The sequence below is a fragment of the Scleropages formosus genome, chromosome 13 (genome assembly GCF_900964775.1).
Source record: "Scleropages formosus chromosome 13, fSclFor1.1, whole genome shotgun sequence".
Classification (NCBI taxonomy): Eukaryota; Metazoa; Chordata; class Actinopteri; order Osteoglossiformes; family Osteoglossidae; genus Scleropages; species Scleropages formosus.
This window is the reverse complement of record NC_041818.1, coordinates 15,177,224-15,195,815: the sequence shown is the minus strand read 5'-3', so window position 1 is coordinate 15,195,815 and position 18,592 is coordinate 15,177,224. Positions and strand designations below refer to the sequence as shown.

The 18,592-nt window shown below is 44.8% G+C and overlaps 1 protein-coding gene across 2 annotated transcripts in view; it reads right to left on the bottom strand.

Moving 5' to 3' along the window:
* The window catches only part of dock11 (dedicator of cytokinesis 11), a 66,788-nt gene that overhangs the window by 6,269 nt on the left and 41,927 nt on the right, over positions 1 to 18,592 (bottom strand). For both annotated transcript variants that reach the window (XM_029257390.1, XM_029257391.1), the window contains 18 exons: positions 18,039 to 18,127; positions 16,981 to 17,095; positions 16,626 to 16,692; positions 16,100 to 16,147; positions 15,681 to 15,823; positions 15,306 to 15,421; positions 14,936 to 15,073; positions 14,458 to 14,640; positions 13,231 to 13,344; positions 12,450 to 12,665; positions 11,513 to 11,570; positions 9,444 to 9,550; positions 9,093 to 9,215; positions 6,275 to 6,388; positions 4,623 to 4,769; positions 4,034 to 4,244; positions 946 to 1,136; positions 608 to 708 (listed from right to left, as the gene is read on the bottom strand). In XM_029257390.1, coding sequence (XP_029113223.1) covers positions 608 to 708; positions 946 to 1,136; positions 4,034 to 4,244; positions 4,623 to 4,769; positions 6,275 to 6,388; positions 9,093 to 9,215; positions 9,444 to 9,550; positions 11,513 to 11,570; positions 12,450 to 12,665; positions 13,231 to 13,344; positions 14,458 to 14,640; positions 14,936 to 15,073; positions 15,306 to 15,421; positions 15,681 to 15,823; positions 16,100 to 16,147; positions 16,626 to 16,692; positions 16,981 to 17,095; positions 18,039 to 18,127 — 2,281 coding nt within the window. The remainder of the gene's footprint in view (positions 1 to 607; positions 709 to 945; positions 1,137 to 4,033; positions 4,245 to 4,622; positions 4,770 to 6,274; positions 6,389 to 9,092; positions 9,216 to 9,443; positions 9,551 to 11,512; positions 11,571 to 12,449; positions 12,666 to 13,230; positions 13,345 to 14,457; positions 14,641 to 14,935; positions 15,074 to 15,305; positions 15,422 to 15,680; positions 15,824 to 16,099; positions 16,148 to 16,625; positions 16,693 to 16,980; positions 17,096 to 18,038; positions 18,128 to 18,592) is intronic.

Here is an 18,592-nt window from a genome sequence, read left to right as displayed (position 1 = left end):
CGTGTGTGCGAGCGAGAAAAGTTTAAGTGCAATTATTTCAATTAGCAACTAATTTATAAGTTTTTTACAAACAAAAGATCTACCCAGAATACAGCTGAAAACCTGTGATTTAAAGAACTGAGAATGCAAGCCAAGACGTCAGCAGTAATGTGTTCAGTTTTTTCAAGAATTTTTTTTTTTTTTTTTTTTTTTTACACACTGCTAAGTTGACTCAGCACGGGACTGGTGTTGCTTCACAGCTCCAGGGTTGCAGGTCTGAATCAAGCCCCAGCTCTGTCTGTATTGTTTCTATGTTTTGGCTGTGCTTTCCTGGGTTTCCTCTTATATTCCAGAGACTTGCTGTTCAGTTTAACTTGAGACTATGAACTGCTTATAGCCATGTGACAGAATATTTATGAATGTCCTGTGATGGACTGCCCTAGCTTGGACCCTATCCTCGTTGGCTCACGTTTCTGGTCATCATGATCAGGGCTGAATACACAATTAAAAAAAAAAAAAAAAAGAAGAAAATGAAAGACGAGCAAACCAAAGTGTTTCTTTTAAAATAGAGCCAAATGAGGAAGAAGCAAAGATCGCGTTTGACCAAAACCTTATAACGGAGACATACCTGAAAATATCCTTGAGCTCTTTCACTTTCTTGCTATTGTACTGGTTGGATTTTGCATCATCGAGAAAGGCCCGAGCGTAGGCCATAGGTCCTGCATTCACCTAGCGAGCACAACAAAAGCTGGCATCACATCCCACATTCTGCTTCACATCAAGAGGGAACAGCTGGGTGAGGAGTACCTACTGCCCTAATGATATCACACGTAATTCCAGGCCACCAAGGTACCTGGCTGTGGTTTCCATACCTGCACGCAGAGCAGCATGCATGCAACCCTAATGGTGACAGGCTTGCACACCCAGGGATAACGAAATCGAAAATCTGCATGTGTCCATTGCTACCTGGACACAGACGCAGCCCTGCAGCTTGAGCTGCAACTGGATCATATCCACTTCTTGGCTGGAGCAGAGTTTTTGCAGCTCAGCTGTGCGATCTCGCATCTCATCGATGGCCACATCGATGGGCTTTAGCTCCACCTGCTTCTCCCCCACCACTTCCACCCTTTTCTTCACGTACGGGAAGGTGTTAGATGCTGTGGGCAAACATGGGGTGGGGAAGAGAAAGGAACACGTAATCATAAATACTGCTGCTTCATATTTCCCAATTTATTATTAATAAATAATGCATGCCGTAAAAATCTTACAGCATTTTTTCACAAGTTAGGATGGGAGGTGACTGAACAGCTTTTTTTCACAATTTCATAATGAAGCTGACAAATCCAAATTACCTTAATACTGTCATTTGAAAAAAGTGTATTATTATTATTCATGAATTCAGTAAATTTTAAACACCCATTTTTTAATCTTTTAAAATCATATCATATACTTGACATCTTAAACTGGATAATAAGTTTCAAATATGTTACAGAAATATTCTTTACTTTTTAATTCATATACTGTCGTAATATGACAAAATTCATCCCATTTTTCCAACAAATACCACAGGAAGGTAAATTTCCACATATAATTACAACAAAAGATTTCTTCCTTATTGTGACTTTCATTCTTCACTGTTTCTGAAAATTACACTCCGCTCCTGTTTCGCCCACCCAAGCACGATCTGTACTGCTTTCTCCAGTACCCCCCCCACCCCCCCACCACTGTTGTCAAATCCAATGGAGATGAAGCTGAATTCAATCACTTATTCTGTCTTTTGTGACTCTCAGTGTAGAACATGATGTACAAAAATGGTAGAGGATAAAACAATTTCCCATGAAAGTTCTCTCCTGGAAGACAAAACGTAGTCAAACAACTTGAACAGCAGAATCTAATTTCAGTGTAAAGTGAAAGGTTATCACAATAACTGGGAGAAATCCCTTAACTGTTGTGTTGATGGATTTGAATTGGACAGATGCCCAAAAAAATCCACTGAACTGTAAGCAAATGTAAGCAAATGAGTGCTTAAACACAGGAAAAATAGAAAACTGAGCTTGCTAGGAAAAATTCAGCTTCTTATAGATCCATGGCTCTCACAGCGAACACAAACGTGGTCCTCTGGAAATACCCCAAATAAAAATACCCCAGAAAACTGACCAAAAAACCCCTACCTCCTACTGACCATGCAAACACCAAAGAAGCAGGCTGGAGGCAAAGTTGCCAGGTGCCTATAGGTCACCGAGCCCAGGATGCCTCGGTTGTTCACATTCTACAACCTTTCACTGTACACACAACCACCCGCCGTCTGCCAGAAGCTTTAGAAGACACCAGCTTGCTTCTTAATGGCTCTGATCAACTCTGCTCAGTTCTTTCACAGGGCTGGTGTTGGGGAGGACTTCATACAAAGGTGGCCTTAACCACATTTCTCTCGTTTCAGTTTATGGAACTTGGGAACACAGAACATGCTCACATATACAGAACACAACACGCAAAGAAATGCATGATACAAATTCACTACCCTATATAGAACAGACACACCCCATCACCTGCTCAACATGCTGGTAGCAATACCGCCCTAGCACATACACAGAGTAACCGTTAACATTTATTCATTCAGCTGACACTTTTCTCCAAAGCAACTTATGACATTAAAGTAGCTGCAGTTATTTACTCATGTACATAGTGGGGTAATTGTACTGGAGCAATTCAGGGCATTTGCTTTGCTCAAGGGTAGTACAGTAGTGGACGAGATTCGAACTGGCAACATCCAGATCCAAAGGCAGCAATTCTAAACCCGATGTCAACAGCTGACCCCCCCCAGCTGCCCTATTAAGATACACTTAGTTGCCAGGACTCCCTATTTACGCCCCTGGTTGACAGTGACAAAGAACTGGTCCTGGAGTAAAAAACAGAGAATGACTAAGAGTGTCCTCGTTGCCATCTCTTCCATACCTCATCCTGTGTAAGAGTTGCAGAGCAAAGCATTCCCAGAAATTCTGAGTCAGTCTTGTCATGTTATACAAGCCAGAACATTTTTCGAACACCAGTTCAAACACAGTCTTGGGGAGGTGAGGCCATCAAAATAAGGCCGTACAGCCAGCTCCTTATTTTTGTGGGAGGCAGGAAATCTCTGGCTGGAGGAACTGGAACCTGCATTTGGCCATGTGCCTGTGCTGAGAAACCAGTTTATTAATCCTTCCACTATAATTTAAATACAGCTTAAAATGCCAGGAGTAGCAGAAGACCTTAAGATAACCCCATCAAGTCGATCAGAACACTCTTTCACTCTGTTTGGTCCTTCCTTCTCTTGGACTATTTGTTAATGTGATTAAGATACTATGATTCCTTAATGCACACAATGTACTGGAAAAATAAAAGCAATAAAACAAAGACCAACAAGACATGGCACTTTCATTTAGCCCATGAGGTATGTTTCTACAAGTCGTTTTTGCTTAAGAAAAGAAGGAACATTTGATTGGTTGTGCCATGTAATTATAAGTTTCAGTGTTTACTGCAGTCAACTAATGTATTTCCATTTTCATTTTGTTAGCCAAATTACTAAAGGTTCTCTCTCAGGAATATGTAGGTGGATTATTACCAACAATTGAATTAGAAGATGCTCAACTGTTTGGCTTGGCCTCTCATTAGCTGTGTGGATACCAGTAAACAAAATCCAGCCTTAGATTCAGCCTTCAATAATATAGTTACTCTTGATTTACGTGGAGACACAGTGCCACACCTTGACTACAGTTGTAAGTAAGAGCAGTGCGACAACCTGCCCAAGAGTGTAGTCTGGTGTGACACAGCGGATGGAGTATGCGTTAACTACACTGTTCATATCAGCATGATCATGTCATAAAATGTTCAGCTAATTTACAAATAATTACAGGTAAAAACTGTCTATTTTTTCTGTCTGTAATTTAAAATTAAAGCAAGGTGTCCTTGCACGGTAACATTCTGAACTAACCAATGTCTCGAGTGGTTAAATCACAAGCATAAGTATTGACGCAACACATCACACTACGACATTCAACTCTGGGATCAATCCACCTACTCGTGAGCACCGTCCTCCTCTTGCACTGTTCCTCCACTCCTCCGTGCTTCTTTCCCGACAACGTGTAAGGCGTCTCGAACACAAAGCGGTTGATGTTGTGGCTTCTCTCAAAGTCCGTTTTCCTCTCACCCAAGTCCTTCTCATCGAAGTACGGCTTCACGAACGTGACCTGGATGTGGGCCAGCTTTGAGTCCAGCTCTTTGGGATTCACCTGTCGGGAGACAGAAACATGGAAAGTTTATTCTCTAACGCCTCAATTCAATGGCGATTTTTTTTTTGAAAAAAAGCATGACTTTGTCATATTAACACTCATGCTCTTTCTGCACCCAGTGAAGTTTTGTGTGGCAGAAGAGTGTATGTGAGGGTATATGCATGTGTATGTTAAAATGCACATGTGATTTTAAACACACCCTGCCAGGCAACTAAGAAATCATTAGTTTCACATTTACTCAGCTCAATGGGCTTCCATCTGTGGCTATTTTCCCCATATATTCCCTACTCAGAATCTGCTTTTCATTGTGTGGCAGCAGTGCCAAAATCTTGCTAATACAAAATTTTCCAACAGTCAAGGGAGTCCAAGCAAAAGTACTTTGTTGGAGTCTTGAATGATCTTAACATTTTCTGATCCAAACTTCTCCCCGTAGAGACTAAGTAAGCGGTGGGATATCTCTGACAGGCCGGTCAGTTTGGGCTCCTTGTAGATGTACTCCTTCCCATCCTCTTCTTCAAAGAAACCCTGTAGATGGACACCAAGGCATCGATCAGTTGTAAAACCGAGCAAGACATGGGTAACAGTCTCCATGGAGGTGTGTGTCAGGCAGGCTGGGGTGGGGGATTCTATCCTTGGTGTAGCCTACCATTATTTACCCTATCCCCTTTCAAGGCAGGTAGGTACTCCATGGTCTTTGATCCTTTATTCTGTGATTAACACTATGTTCCTGTGTACATCATAAAAAAACTACATGGACTTTATTCCATTTTACAGCAACAACATAATGTGAACAGTACAACTGGCTACCTTATGACAATATTTACAATGAATATCATTCCACTGCGTTGCAGCAGCATACTGAGCGAGTGCACTACTGTGGTTAAAAATCCGGACTAACAGGTTGGATGCTTGTGGAAGACCTTGCTGGTTTTCCCTTAAAATACTTTGGCAAAACTCGCGCACACACACACACACACACACACACACACACACACACACACACACACATTTTCAGAACCGCTTGTCCCATACGGGGTCACGGGGAACCGGAGCCTACTTTGGCAAAACTCTTTGGTTCATATTCGCTGTAAATGTGGAAAGCGAAAACTCAGTGAATATCCATATCTATCACCACTTAGTTGAGGCTTTTCTTCAAAGTGAGTCACAGTGCTAAGCTACTGACAGTTATTTACCCATTTATACAGTTGGGTAATTTGCCCCGAGAAAATTAAGGTACGTATCCTGCTCAAGGGTACTACAGCAGGTGGCAGGACTTGAACCTGCTACCCCCAAGTCCAAAGGTAGCAGCTCTATACGCTATAGTACCTCCTGGCCACGTGGCCCACTCCTGACTAGAACACACAAGAAGCATGAGGCCAACGGGTTGCTCATTGTCCATTGCTCACAGCAGTCTCTACCCTGCACCAGGTGGCACAGATGCCACAGCAGAGCCCAGCACCCTGATTTGCACTGGTGGGCACCCAGAAGAGGTGATGCAATCCAAACCGCCGGACTGATAACAGGGTTCTCTTTATTACTTAAGCGGAACTGTGCTAACAGAAAATGTGCAACATTTCTGGGGACTGGCCCACAAACCAGTAAAAGATAACTTAAACCTGCCAATGCAGATAAGGCACAGTCACAAGCGAAAAAAAGTTCCATATTACAGAGCACGGGCAAAAGGAGCAATGCTCACACAAAAATATATCGAGTACGTACGCTTTTTTGTGTTTTGCACAGCTTTTGTGTGTATTGCTATTATATTTCTGAGATTTGTTTTTGCTTGGGCCACAGGAACGTGGCTCACTAGACCCCTAGGCTCTCTCGTATAACTGCCTTTTCCACCTGTTCAAGACAGGTTGCTGCAAAAAAAAAAAAAAGTCTTCACTCACATTTCCAGGTAGGACCAGTTTGAATAAGTCACTCACCTATTTGAAGTCCTCTGGCAAAAAGGTGCAACAAACCCACACGCGTACAGTATGTAAAGGCGACTAAAAAGGAGCCCTAGAAAGAAGGAAGGGCACGCTGACCGGTCCGTAGAAGGCCACTCTGAAGTAGGTCCCCAGCAGCCTGCGGCCCGTCTGCATCACTTCCAGGACTTTGGTGTAGGCGCGGTGCAGCGTGTCGTACAGCCGGCTCAGTTTCTGTAACGGAGCAAAAAGGCAATGTGCTGATGGTGATGGTGATGGCGATGCCACCTTCGGCTGTCAGCAAAATGGGCACCTAGTGGCACTGGACTATGTCTATTTGCTGCTGAGGTCACGGGTCTACGTCGACGTGGAACGAGGGGCCGGAGAGGCACGAGACAGCAAACGGTTCAAGAGAGACTCGGCACTTCCGGCCGCAGGTCCAGACCTGCCTGCATTAATTTTCATGAGAATTAGTCATGAACCGTGATGCCATTTAATCAAGGTCAAATGAGACTTTTAACTGAAACGTTTCTGCCGAGGACGGCGTAGCTGCTCGAGTACAACATCACGGACTGTTTAGATCCCAACGTATTTCTGTTTGAATCTGTCTTGTACCACATACTACACTAAGTGTATCTGTCTGCCAGGAGAAAGTCCCAGGAAAAGGTATTTTTTATAAACCTCCAGTATTTACAATGCGTGTTGAGTTGTTCCTTTAACTGCCAAAAGGGTTTGTTTATTTCTGGTTTTAGTAAACGGGAAGTATAGAAATGCAAGTCCCAGCTGAGAAACTGGCATAAACAGGACGTTGTTATGTTAAAATTCACATTTAATTGCCTCATTCCATTTGAGAGAATCTGTAAACGCTGAGATGGCCGAACCATACTGTAGCACATGAATTTTTTTTTTTTTTTAAATTATTGAGGGTTTTTTCAATATTTTATTACTAAGGTAAAAGTATTTAATAAAGGGGGGGGGGGGGGGGGGGGCAGTGGCGCTCTCTGGTGGGTCTGGGGTTCGAGCCCCGCTTGGGGTGCCTTGCGACAGACTGGCGTCCCGCCCTGGGTGTGTCCCCTCCCCCTCCAGCCTTGCACCCTGTGTTACCAGGTTAGGCTCCGGTTCGCTGCAACTCTTCTCGGGACGAGCGGTTTCAGACTGCGTGTGTATTTAAGAAACGCTTTGCAGCACAACCAGACACTAAAAGCCCAAATTTGTAAAGAAATGTAAAACATTCTATTAGTTAGCCCATATACCATGTCATCATCGCTTCGCCTCCCCTTGCGAGGGTCACGATGAAGCCCACGTGTTGAGCTCATACTAACATCGACAAACCTGTTCTCAAGCAATTCGAAACATTCTTCCAGTTGACCCCCTATGAGCGATTAACAACGGCTGTGTTCGAGCAGTACTAGGGCGAAAGACAAAATGATGGAGCACGCTGGAGGCACACGGTGTGTCTCACCATAAAGACCTTGCCCTATCAGATGTCTACAAACCGCATAGATGGTCGCAGTGAGGAAAGACGTGACAGAATGATGTGCAATCACATACACCAAACCATAGTATAATTGGGTTAATACTGCCATCATATGCAAATGGAAATGTTTTCTTTACATCATGTCTTCAGTGGTACGGATCCCCTGCCCAACTTTAATTATAGCTCCCACACACAGATTTTCACACACTTAATATGCCACCGAGTATCAGATGGTTCAGCTAATTAGCCAACGTGCTGCGTTAGGGAATATAAACAGCGGCAGCGCTGCTGATCTGGGGTGTTCATACAATTTACGAAATGTACGGCTATCTTATAAAATTCAAAGTAATGTTATCAGCACATATGGTCCTCAAGTGGTTCTGGGTGGAAAACTGAAACCAAAGCGAAGGTTCAGGATGCAGGGCTTAAGTTTTAATGTCATTAGGATTTTGTGAGGATGTGGAAGCAACTTGCTAGCAGTCCTCAGGAGCCTGGGCTGCACCTGGAAAATGACAGCCTTCAGGGAGGAACGTGTTGGCGCTCTAACAAAAGGAGCTTTCCAGGAAGTATACCAGCGAGATGAGAGTATGTTCTCATCTTCCATGTGTGCCTCACATCTTGAACACTGAAGTACTGCGATTGTCCTACTGCACTGTAGTTTGCCATTACAACTGTGCTTACGCACATTTACGTTCGTTCGTTTGGCAGACGCTTTTCTCCAAAGCGACGTACATCTCACAGAAAATACAAGTTCATTACATCAACAGAGCGACTTGGATGCAGATGCGTGATTCTAAAGCACAGTCAGTCAGTCACATCTCCTCCAATTCCTAATCACAAATCTTTTTTTTTTTTTGTAAACATTTACATTGCACGAGTATCTGCGTGCAAGTTTATCCGTTATTCAACAGTTCTGATCTCAGAGTTAGAGAGCATGGACATTTACACGTTACATGTACTCAAGACATCATGGGAGAAGTGAGTCCGGATTATATTACGAATATTACCAGTCTTTCCTTACATTTCGGTGTCTTATTGGTGAGCAAATCCAGTCACGCAGCACAGCTGTTACGGAGGGTAGATTTTGTTTCTTTTGTAAAAGGTGTATTTCAAAATACAGCTGTTTTGCTGTGTGCTCACAAATTTGACTGTTTATGTTTCCTCAACATACAGCAAAGGGGGCCGATAATTAATATAAATAGTACAAATAATTAACCAAAAAACAAGATTATCATCTAATAAATAATAAAAATGAACTTATTAGGTCCAAAAACTGCTTGCTGCCCTGATTAAGTCAAGGGCACAGGCAGGAAAGGAAAGAAAAAAAAGCATCAAGTCCGACATCCATCATCTGTACGGTTTGTTTTAGGGAGGTGCGTTCCAGACTGAACTCTCAGGAGGTAAGTAAACGTTTCCTTTGCCTGTCCTGCCCACTGAAACACCGCAATCATCTGAAATTACCTCAAACTCGTGCCGTTTCTCATACACGGGGATGATGAGCTTCGCGATGTGCGTGATGAGCTCGTATCGCTCCGACTTCCACAGTGCATCCACACATAGCTCCAGGTGCTCCATCAGAACCTCCTGCGAAAGCAGAACATCACTATGGCATTGCTCCTTCATGCAGCAACATCGCCATGCTGTTACTTCCTATGTGGGGTTACAGCCCTCACTCTGTACGTGATGACGCTCACAGTAAGTCTTTACCTTAAAATAGAACCCGGCAGCAAAAATGAAAAAGCTCATTCACTTGTGTGAATGAGGATGATGGACCAAGAAGTGAAAGTGAGAAGTGAAACATCTAACAAGAACCTCAGTGTAGTAGATGTCCTGCATGCCAATGTCCTCCTTCATGGCTGCCTCCTCGTCGATATTCGAGGTGATCTTCTTAAAGGCCGTCAGGCCGCTGGGGAAAACCTCTGGGAAACACAACGGGAACGTTTGCATGACGCGAGCAAACAAAAGCACTTTATTTTGTTACGTATTACTCTCTCTGAACCTCTCGGTAGACAAATACGAATTCATCTGACTGATTCTTTTAGTATAGACTTATTTTTCGATTATTGTTCTATTAAAGAAGAATATAGAAAGGCAGAGGAAGTTATTCTTGGGTTATTTATGATTTCCATTTCCGTTGCATTACACAGTTTTCTGGCAACTTTAAAGAGACTAAGGGAAATGTGTGTATGTAGGTGTGAAAACAAGAACTGTGTAATATTCTTAACATATTCAAATATTTTAACTATTTCTGGTTAAACACAGTTATGTGTAAAATTTGAAAATAGTCTAAAGTCAGCAAATAAAGTAATACTTTTCCAATTTCTTTATATCTTGTGACGGACCTAGAAACACCGCCGGTGACATAACATGATGTCACTGGATGTTTCGGGTCTTTCAGCGTCACATGCCATCATCCAGGTGACCCGGCCAGGGTTGTTCAGACCCTGGCCCGCATCCAGGTATTACAAAAATAATACCTTATACAGAATAGCAGTGAAAACTGTGAGCACATTGGAAACTAGTTTTTTTCCACGATGCATTCTGCGAATAAATTTCAGCAGGAAACCAGCAGACATGTCTTCTCGGCGCCTCCGCACAACCGCTAGGTATGCGGGACACTCATGTGTTACTATGCTTTCGCTCTCCCGTCCACTTTGCCCCACATGGGTGTTATCCAGGATGGCCAGGTGTCCTGACACTTCTCACTGGTAGCGCATTCTAACACAGTGTTTGTAAAAGACTCAACGGGACCTTTGGGGATTCAGTAGACAGCTCGTCTATTATCCCTTACATCACTGCTTCTTAGTCTTGGTATCCCAGTATACACAGTTTTTTGTGTGAACTAAGCTTGTGAGTCATTAGTGTTGTTTGCTAAATGAATAGTATGATTAAAATCTTAAAACAAATAGCCGCGGACTTGATGTGTATTAGCAGAACACCTACAATGATAAAAGTACCAAATAAAATGTAAAGCAATTGTGATTTATGATGGTAAAATATGTATGTGTAAATATCAGTAATTACAATAAATAATAGAAAAATAATAATTTTAATAAAGATAATAATGATATTCTTAGGCTTTGAGCTTTTATAATTAATTTAAAATTTGTCCTTTAGCCACAGCAACCCTGCATAGGACAAGTGAGCAACGTAGCTCTAGAGCAACAGGACTGAGAACTGCTTTCCTATGTAAAAAAAAAAAAAAAAAAAGTTACTGCAGCCGAATTGTGGTAAATAATCACACTGAAGTGCGAAGAAACAAATTCATGTCTGGATGAAGAAACATCCACTGTGTTGTACTTGAATCCCTTTCAGTGTGTGGGAAGTGAGTGTACACATCGGCAGTAAAGTGAGGTGCAGTTCAGTGCCGAGATGTGTCAGCACTGGCCGCCCCCCACACACACACACACACACACACACACACACACACACACACACACCAGGCCTTGCCACAGTTCAACCGGACCTGTCTGAACAATAGCGTCACGGCTGTTTATAACTTTGCATAGGGTGCGTTGGGTTATTGCCAGGACACGCTCCTTTTGGTTTTGTCATATCAATTGTCACTCTTGCAGCACGCACAATAAAAAGGACACCTTTGTGCTGCGTCCCGCAGGTCTGCCGTCTCCTCATTTGCAATGGCGGCGGGAGAGGCAAATGGGCTCGGAGCTGCAGTGCTTGGAATGCGTCTCGCAGAAAACGGCGTCGCTCTCGATCGAAACGTTATCAGAGATGTCACCTGACGCTATTGTTTGCTTTGTTTTTGTTTTTTCTGTGTGGTGTAGCGTGCATGGAAACACTCATCCGGCTTTGTCGTGTTGTAACCATGCGCAGAAGCGCTGGAGGAGTGGAAGATAAGGGTGACGAGGAGGGAGCCTTACTCTTCCGGTGCAGGTACTCGGCCACCAGCGCGGCAACGTGGACGTAACACATGGCGGCCTGCGGAAACATGTGCCGTTCAGTCGTTTATTTGTTGATCCTGAACAGGTTTTTTAAAAAAAAAAAAAAAAAATCTGTGCCCAGCTCCTTAAATACGTGGGCTGTGCCGCATCAACCCCCCATCCATCTGCGAAGGACCGGAACGCTCTGAGCACAACATCACAAGGTGCTCCCCCTGTCCAACACAGCAGAGTTTATTTGTGAGCCCTACCCGACATACACACATACACACCCCTTATCCACAACCATCTTGCTCCCTCCCACTTTTAAAACACGACGCGATCTCATTTTTTTTCTATTACACAACGTACGAGCCACCTGACAAAGGAGAAGTACAAGCAGTCGCCCCCATTTCACACAAGTGAGATTAACTTCAGTGTCCCGGATGTGATGTGTTAACACTTCCTACGAAACTCTGCCCGTTTCTCCGACGGCGAGCCGGACCGCGGTCCGCCGGCACGCTCGAAGTTTTCGGTCACACTTCACTCGGAAATATATAATTTGAATACGATTTGAATAGTTATCTCGTGAGATAAGGAGGGAAACACCACGTCACATATTCACCAGGCCGTCCCCGAGAAAAGCGCAGGGAGGGTGTGGCTGTTTCACAACACATCCGGGTTGAACCTGTTCCAGCTTTATGTATTATGTATCTCAAGTAGGACTCGAGACACCGGAACCAGAGGCCTACATGACACAGGCGGTGTGTTTGCTGCACTGAGATAAGAAATGCCATGGACATACGTCGCCTACACAATGCGCGGAGGACTTTCCCAGCAAAGATCTGGATGTGCTGGCGGACACAGGATTAGGATCTGTGGGTCCCGGCCCTTCGGCGAGGGTCCGACGGGTTGCGGCCGGGCTGCTTGCGAACCGTACCTCCGAGAAATCTCCGTTCTTGATGTGGGCTCGCGCCATGCTGTCCAGCCAGGTGCGCCGCAGCTCAGGTGTGCTGGCATAGGAGCGCGCCAGGCTGTACTGTAGGTCCAGCAGCATCTCCGGGTCACGCTCATGCTCCTTCATCTGCGCCGTTGCCATCAACACGGTGCGGATGCGCTTGGTCAGGCCCTTCACCTCGGCCGGGAAGGCCGTCGACTGCACAGAAACAGCACGCGGACAGCATTAGCTGTTCCTCCCCCCCATCGGTTCAAAAATACATTTTTTTAATCTTATGTTTTTCTCTAAAGTGACTTACACTGCTAAGCCACTTGCGATGATTTACCGTTTTATACAGCCGGGTAATTTTTACTAGAGCAATTCAGGGTAAGTACCTTACTCAAGGGCAATGCAGCAGGAGGTGGGATTCAAACCCAGGACCTCCTGGCGGAATGCAATAGCTCTTACCAATTGGCCACCTGCTGTCCCCGCTATCAATAATTTAATCTTTGGCAGCTGTGCTACCCATGATGTCCCCTTAAACATGGCTCTAAGCACTGAGGTCAAAGAGTCCATGCGCCTCTTACCCCCACCCGTGCAGCCTGGCTGGCTGTTTACACACTGCAACACAGCGCTGCGTACAAGAGTCCTGTGTGATACATCTGTGTCATTGTGGTTGATCTCAACAGCCCCAGGTAGAATGGTCTAACTGTTTAAAGGCACGAGTCATGCTTCGCTGACTTGGGACGACAGATGCCGGTGACCCGGGCTCCACACCCCGTACCTTCATGGCCTTGTCGCTGTTGGCGAAGTTGTTGATGATGGAGAGCGACTCCTGGAAGCGCGAGCTGCCCGTCAGCGCCACGTCGGTGATTAGCTGGCTGACGGCGATGATGATCTGACAAACAGAGAGCCGAGAGCAACTGTTTGTCAGCCTTTTGTCTGCAAGCAAACATGTTTGTCTAGGCAATTCATTTAAAGAAACTGCACAAAACCTGACAACATACAGTACATCACTCTGTCGACTCACTGAAGGATCACATTACATTCCTATTGTGCTCGAAGCACTTAAAGCCTTTCTGTTTATACAGAAGGGAAAAAGGGCAGAAGAGTGGACAGCTTGGACACACGATGGTCAGCTCTGCAGGATTTTACTGGATAAAAGCGTACACTTTGAAAGAAAATGGTAAGACTTAATAAAAGCACCTTAAATATTAATGAAAAGGTGTAACCGTTTGATTTGAACTCTTCACTCACTTGCACAATCCCAGCGTGTTCCTACGTGCTTCTTGGCCGTATGACATTGCAAAACATGACCATTGCCTTTATTTATTTCTCATTACTGCACTACTCTAAAAATTCTTGCGTCACTCCTTTTGGAGTTGATGCGTCTTGTCGGACGTTGCGTCAAAATGATTTAATTTTGGGCAACGTTAAAAACAGTGCAACTTCTCCGTTTTACTGCCAGTAAAAGTGCTCTGTTCCCAGCAGGATGTGTGCAATGCCCGAGGGGGCACTGCACTCTATGACATTTTACACATACTCATCTAGTTGAATAAATGTAAAATGTCATGTCGTACCATTTTAATTATTTACACCTTTACACAATGGGGTAATGGGGTTTGTCTTTTTTTTTTTTTTTTTTTTTTTTTACCCAGGGTAAATCCTTGTGCAAGGGTACTATATCAGGAGGTGGGATTTGAAACTGCAACTTCTGCATGCAAAGTCAGCTCATCACCACCTGCTCCTACGAACGGGAGGTGGGTGTGCAGCTGGATGTAATTTCTTTTAACCGGTATGCGGATACGCGTGCCTGTGTAGGCACGTGTGCCGTGCCGCTGGTTTTGATTTTCTATAAACTGATGACGTGGAGCTAAGTGGCAAGCGGGTCAAAGGCACTGTCTTCACGTGAGCAATCACAGGAGAAATGTGAGATGAAGTGTTTGCGGTGAGGATGGGGGGGCATGAAGAGCCGCATGATGGCACGTAAATAGCGGTTCCCGTGACAGACCTGCAGGTGGGTGCGGAGGAAGGTCTTCCTCTTGGTGTACTCAAAGTTGTTGCGCATGAGCAGGTAGAGCAAAGCAGAGGCCTCGGCCCGCAGCGAACTCAGCTTAGACACGCAGCACTTGAGGGCCTCGTAGCACAGCGCCGCGCACAGCGTCAGGCGCCCCTTGAACAGGGCCGATGGGAACTGCCGCAGGACACAGATCACACCGTACAGCATCCTTACACTTCACATCCTCCTAGTTGATGGCCAGACACACTCCTTTATCATGAATTTACTTCCAGTTCAGTCCTGGAGCCCTGCTGTTGTACCCTTGAGATTATCTATCCATCCATCCATATCTCTACTGGTCTGCCTGTCTATCAGTATATCTGTCTCTCTCTCTGTCTGTCTGTCTGTCTGTCCATCCATGTATCCAAAAATATGGCTAGAGGTTAGTAGCTGTTGAGAATACTGTTTGAGCTCTGACTGGAAGTCCCACCTTGCTGATGAAACCCCTCAGGGAAGCAAAGACATGTTTGAGCGCTGCCTCTGACTGGCCGACTTTCAGGAAAGTCAGATAGACGTCGAAGACCTTCTTCATCAGCGGGTTGTGGCCGTCGCTTTCCAGCAGTTGATTCTGAGATAACAAATCAAGTCTAGCGTTCAGTAAAACTAAAGCAGCGGCTTCTGCAAAACACAAGTATTACTCCTGAGGACCACTGTACTAGAGGAAAACCACAATTTAACAATAGTTGAACGAACTGATTTCTGTCTGACAACCTAGCTCATTCCATTTCAAAACTGGGAATAAATTAAAACTGCTATCAAGACTACTATGCGATGTACGATTTGAACAGAGCTGAGGGAACCTTAAAGCTCTGCGAGAACAACGAGATGACATCCAGCACGATCAGACATGTCTCGGTGGAGATGTTCCCCTCCAAAAGGGCCTGATGGTGTATCTCTGCTTCTGAGGGCCCAGCTCCTAGACAACACACACCAGTTAGACAAGGTTAAGCAATATCAGCCATATCAAGTTAACCTTAACAGCCTTCTAGACAGTAAATCAGAACTTCCTGCAAACACGTAACACGGAACTCTACTGGCTGATGAGCTAGGAATGAATAGCCAAGGAATGGTTGTAGTTGTAGAAGAAAATATCTGCAACAGGACACTATACTGGACTGTCCACGCCAGTGGTGAAACAAATAACTGAAGGAGAAGGTTTAGGATACAGAAATTACCAGTACTGAGTGTAAAAGATGGATCCATGGTGCTAAACTGCTGGATTTTGGCCTGCATGAGACCCCCTCTGCTGCGCATGACGGGCATGGTCTGAGACTTCCTGTCTGGGGAGAACAGCTTTGACACCCAAGCATCCTGGCCCCTGGGAAAACACACAAACGCAGATAAACGTGCATGTACGGACAGGTACACGGACGGATAAAACGTCACGCAGAAGGCCTGCAACTTTCACTTTTATTCCTCCTTTCACTTTTATTCCTTTAGCAGATACTTTTAGAGTCTTTAGAGCGCTTCTAGAGTGCATTTAAATAAGAAAGTCTGTGAAACAGATGTATTATGCATGGGTTATGAAATATACTGTTTAAGTCAGGCTAATAAATTAAAACAAATCAGTGACCTATAAGCCTAATGATTTTACCTGCCAATATTCCTCTTTCCAGCATATCTGAACTGGAACAGGCATATCCTGAAACAGAAATAAACAGAAACACGTGAGAATGTGGCCAATATATCCGGGAAACTGTGCGCTTAAAACAGTTTGATACTAATTAATAAACCGTGCCTGTTAACAACATCCAAATACTGCAGAAATAACTCCAGAAACTACAGCTGTGCTGTGAACTCATAGCACCATAGGGATCTATTTATATTTCAGAACTCTGCACTGGATGGCACCGGAGCAGCAGAGCAGGAGGTAAACAGGGTTAAATGTGGTCTTTTAACCTGTAGCTCCCCTTTCCGAGGCCCATCATGGAACCAGCTGCGGCACCATGCGTTGCACCATCAACACACACTGATGTGGGAACATTTCAGACTCTAAAAGCTGATAAAACTGTTCAAGCTGCTTTGGATGAAGGCATAGAAGGTATGTTTTGAAAGCGAACGCTGCCGAAAAGCAAAAATAAGGCAAACCGCTACAACTGTGGTCACTGTGAACCACATACTCAAGTAGGCTGAGGAAGTTCATGACGTCCTGTGGAGGAACTTTGTTCCAGTAGGCCAGCAGGGTATCTACAGAGGAGAGGGTGAGAAGAGCAAAGAAACGCATTCAGAGGGATGGGAGAAGACAGGAGAGATCCTCTCCCAGTCGGACGAGCTGCGACATGCGGCGAGTAGCCCTGCTGGGTCTCTACTGCTGGAATCAAGCACAGAAACAGTCTCCTGAGTCTCCTGAAGAATTCTTGGGAGTAAATTTCTTTAATTTCCTTGCTTAGATGGCTGAGACTGTTAACTCATTGCTGACCCCTGTGGGCGATGACCCCAAGTTTGCAAGCAGACTCAAGCGCTGCTGTTGCTGACCTTCTGACACAGTCTTGACGATGTACAAGAAGCACAGGAGCAGTCCTTTGACCTCGTAGTGGCCGAGCCTGCCCACGGGGTTAAGGGCGCTCAGGGTGGACCCCCGTCTGTGCAGCTGCGGAGGTGGAAGGACAAAGAAGGGAGACCACTGTTGTCATCGGTATCATCAGTTAATGACCGTAATTACAAGAGCGCTCGTATCCACAACCTCGTAAAAATGCGATTATCTACAGAGAGTACCAGACTTTGGACATTTCCTCTGGGCGCGGCTGCAGCGATGCACATTCTTTTCCTCCTCAATGCAACAAACCCATAAACCCATGAACATATTATTAAAAAAATAATAAAAAAAAAAACTTCAGACTAGTCCCTGCTTGTGCACTGACTATTAGATGCAGTAATAATGGTCTGCCACACTATGGACAAGTAAATTTAAATGTACAGTCCTGTTGATATACGTTCGCCTGTGGTTTGAGATCTGAAATATGTTGTTAACAAAGAGTTGCACAACAATTACTGGAAAGCATCAGATACGCTCAACTTCCTACATCATTCAGTTTCCACAGTCGTGTTTCTTCACCACAACTGAGTCACATCTCGATGTACTATTTTTCCTCTTCTTAAATAATTTTCCTTTGTTGTCAGAAAATGCATACAGAAACTGAGAAAATAAAAATTACACTAGGGAGTTTAAATTAGGCGGCGCGGTGGCGCAGCGGGTTTGGCCTGTGCCTGCTCTCTGGTGGGTCTGGGGTTCGAGTCCCACTTGGGGTGTCTTGCGAAAGACTGGTGTCCCACCCTGGGTGTGTCCCCTCCAGCCTCGCGCCCTGTATTGCGGGGTTATGCTCCAGTTTGCTGCAACCCCGCTTGGGACAAGTGGTTTGAGAGTGTGTGTGTGTGTGTGTGTGTGTGTGTGTGTGTGTGTGTGTGTGTGTGTGTGTGTGTGTGTGTGTGTGTGAGAGAGAGAGAGAGAGAATAAATGTAAAAAGTCCGGCAGCCACCGCAATTGCCCCAAAGACGCCGCAGGTAGAATATGGCCCAGCTCCATCCTCACTCACCTCGCTGCCGTCCAAGGCACTTGCTTCCATGAACAAGGACCCCCTGGAGTCCTCCCGCTTCACCACATGTCCGTTCTGGACCATGAGACCTGCAATGGGGAATCATACGTGTTTACCGCAGCCTGGCTCCACACACACATTAACACTGTCATCCAGGAAAAGCCCAGCCCTCTTATGTACCTGCTCATAATCAATACACAATCACATGATGACTTCATATAAAAAAAAAGAAGTTAACGTTTCTTGATGTTTCTTCTCATTTCTCAGTAGAACACATCAAAGACTGTGGTGGGCGTGTACGATCTCAGCGATATTCACACCAACCACTGTACATCTAGCTGTGGGTTTCCTCCGGACACTCTGGTTTCCTCCCATAGCCAAAAGACATAAATTGGTAACTCTAAATTGCCAATACTGTGTGTGTGACAGAAAGAAAGTGTGTTTCACTGGTATGTAGACGAGTGAGTAATTGCACGTAGAATATCTAGCACTGTGAGTCACCGTGTGCACCGAAACTATTGCACAGTATTATTCGGAGAAAAGGGTCTGCCAAA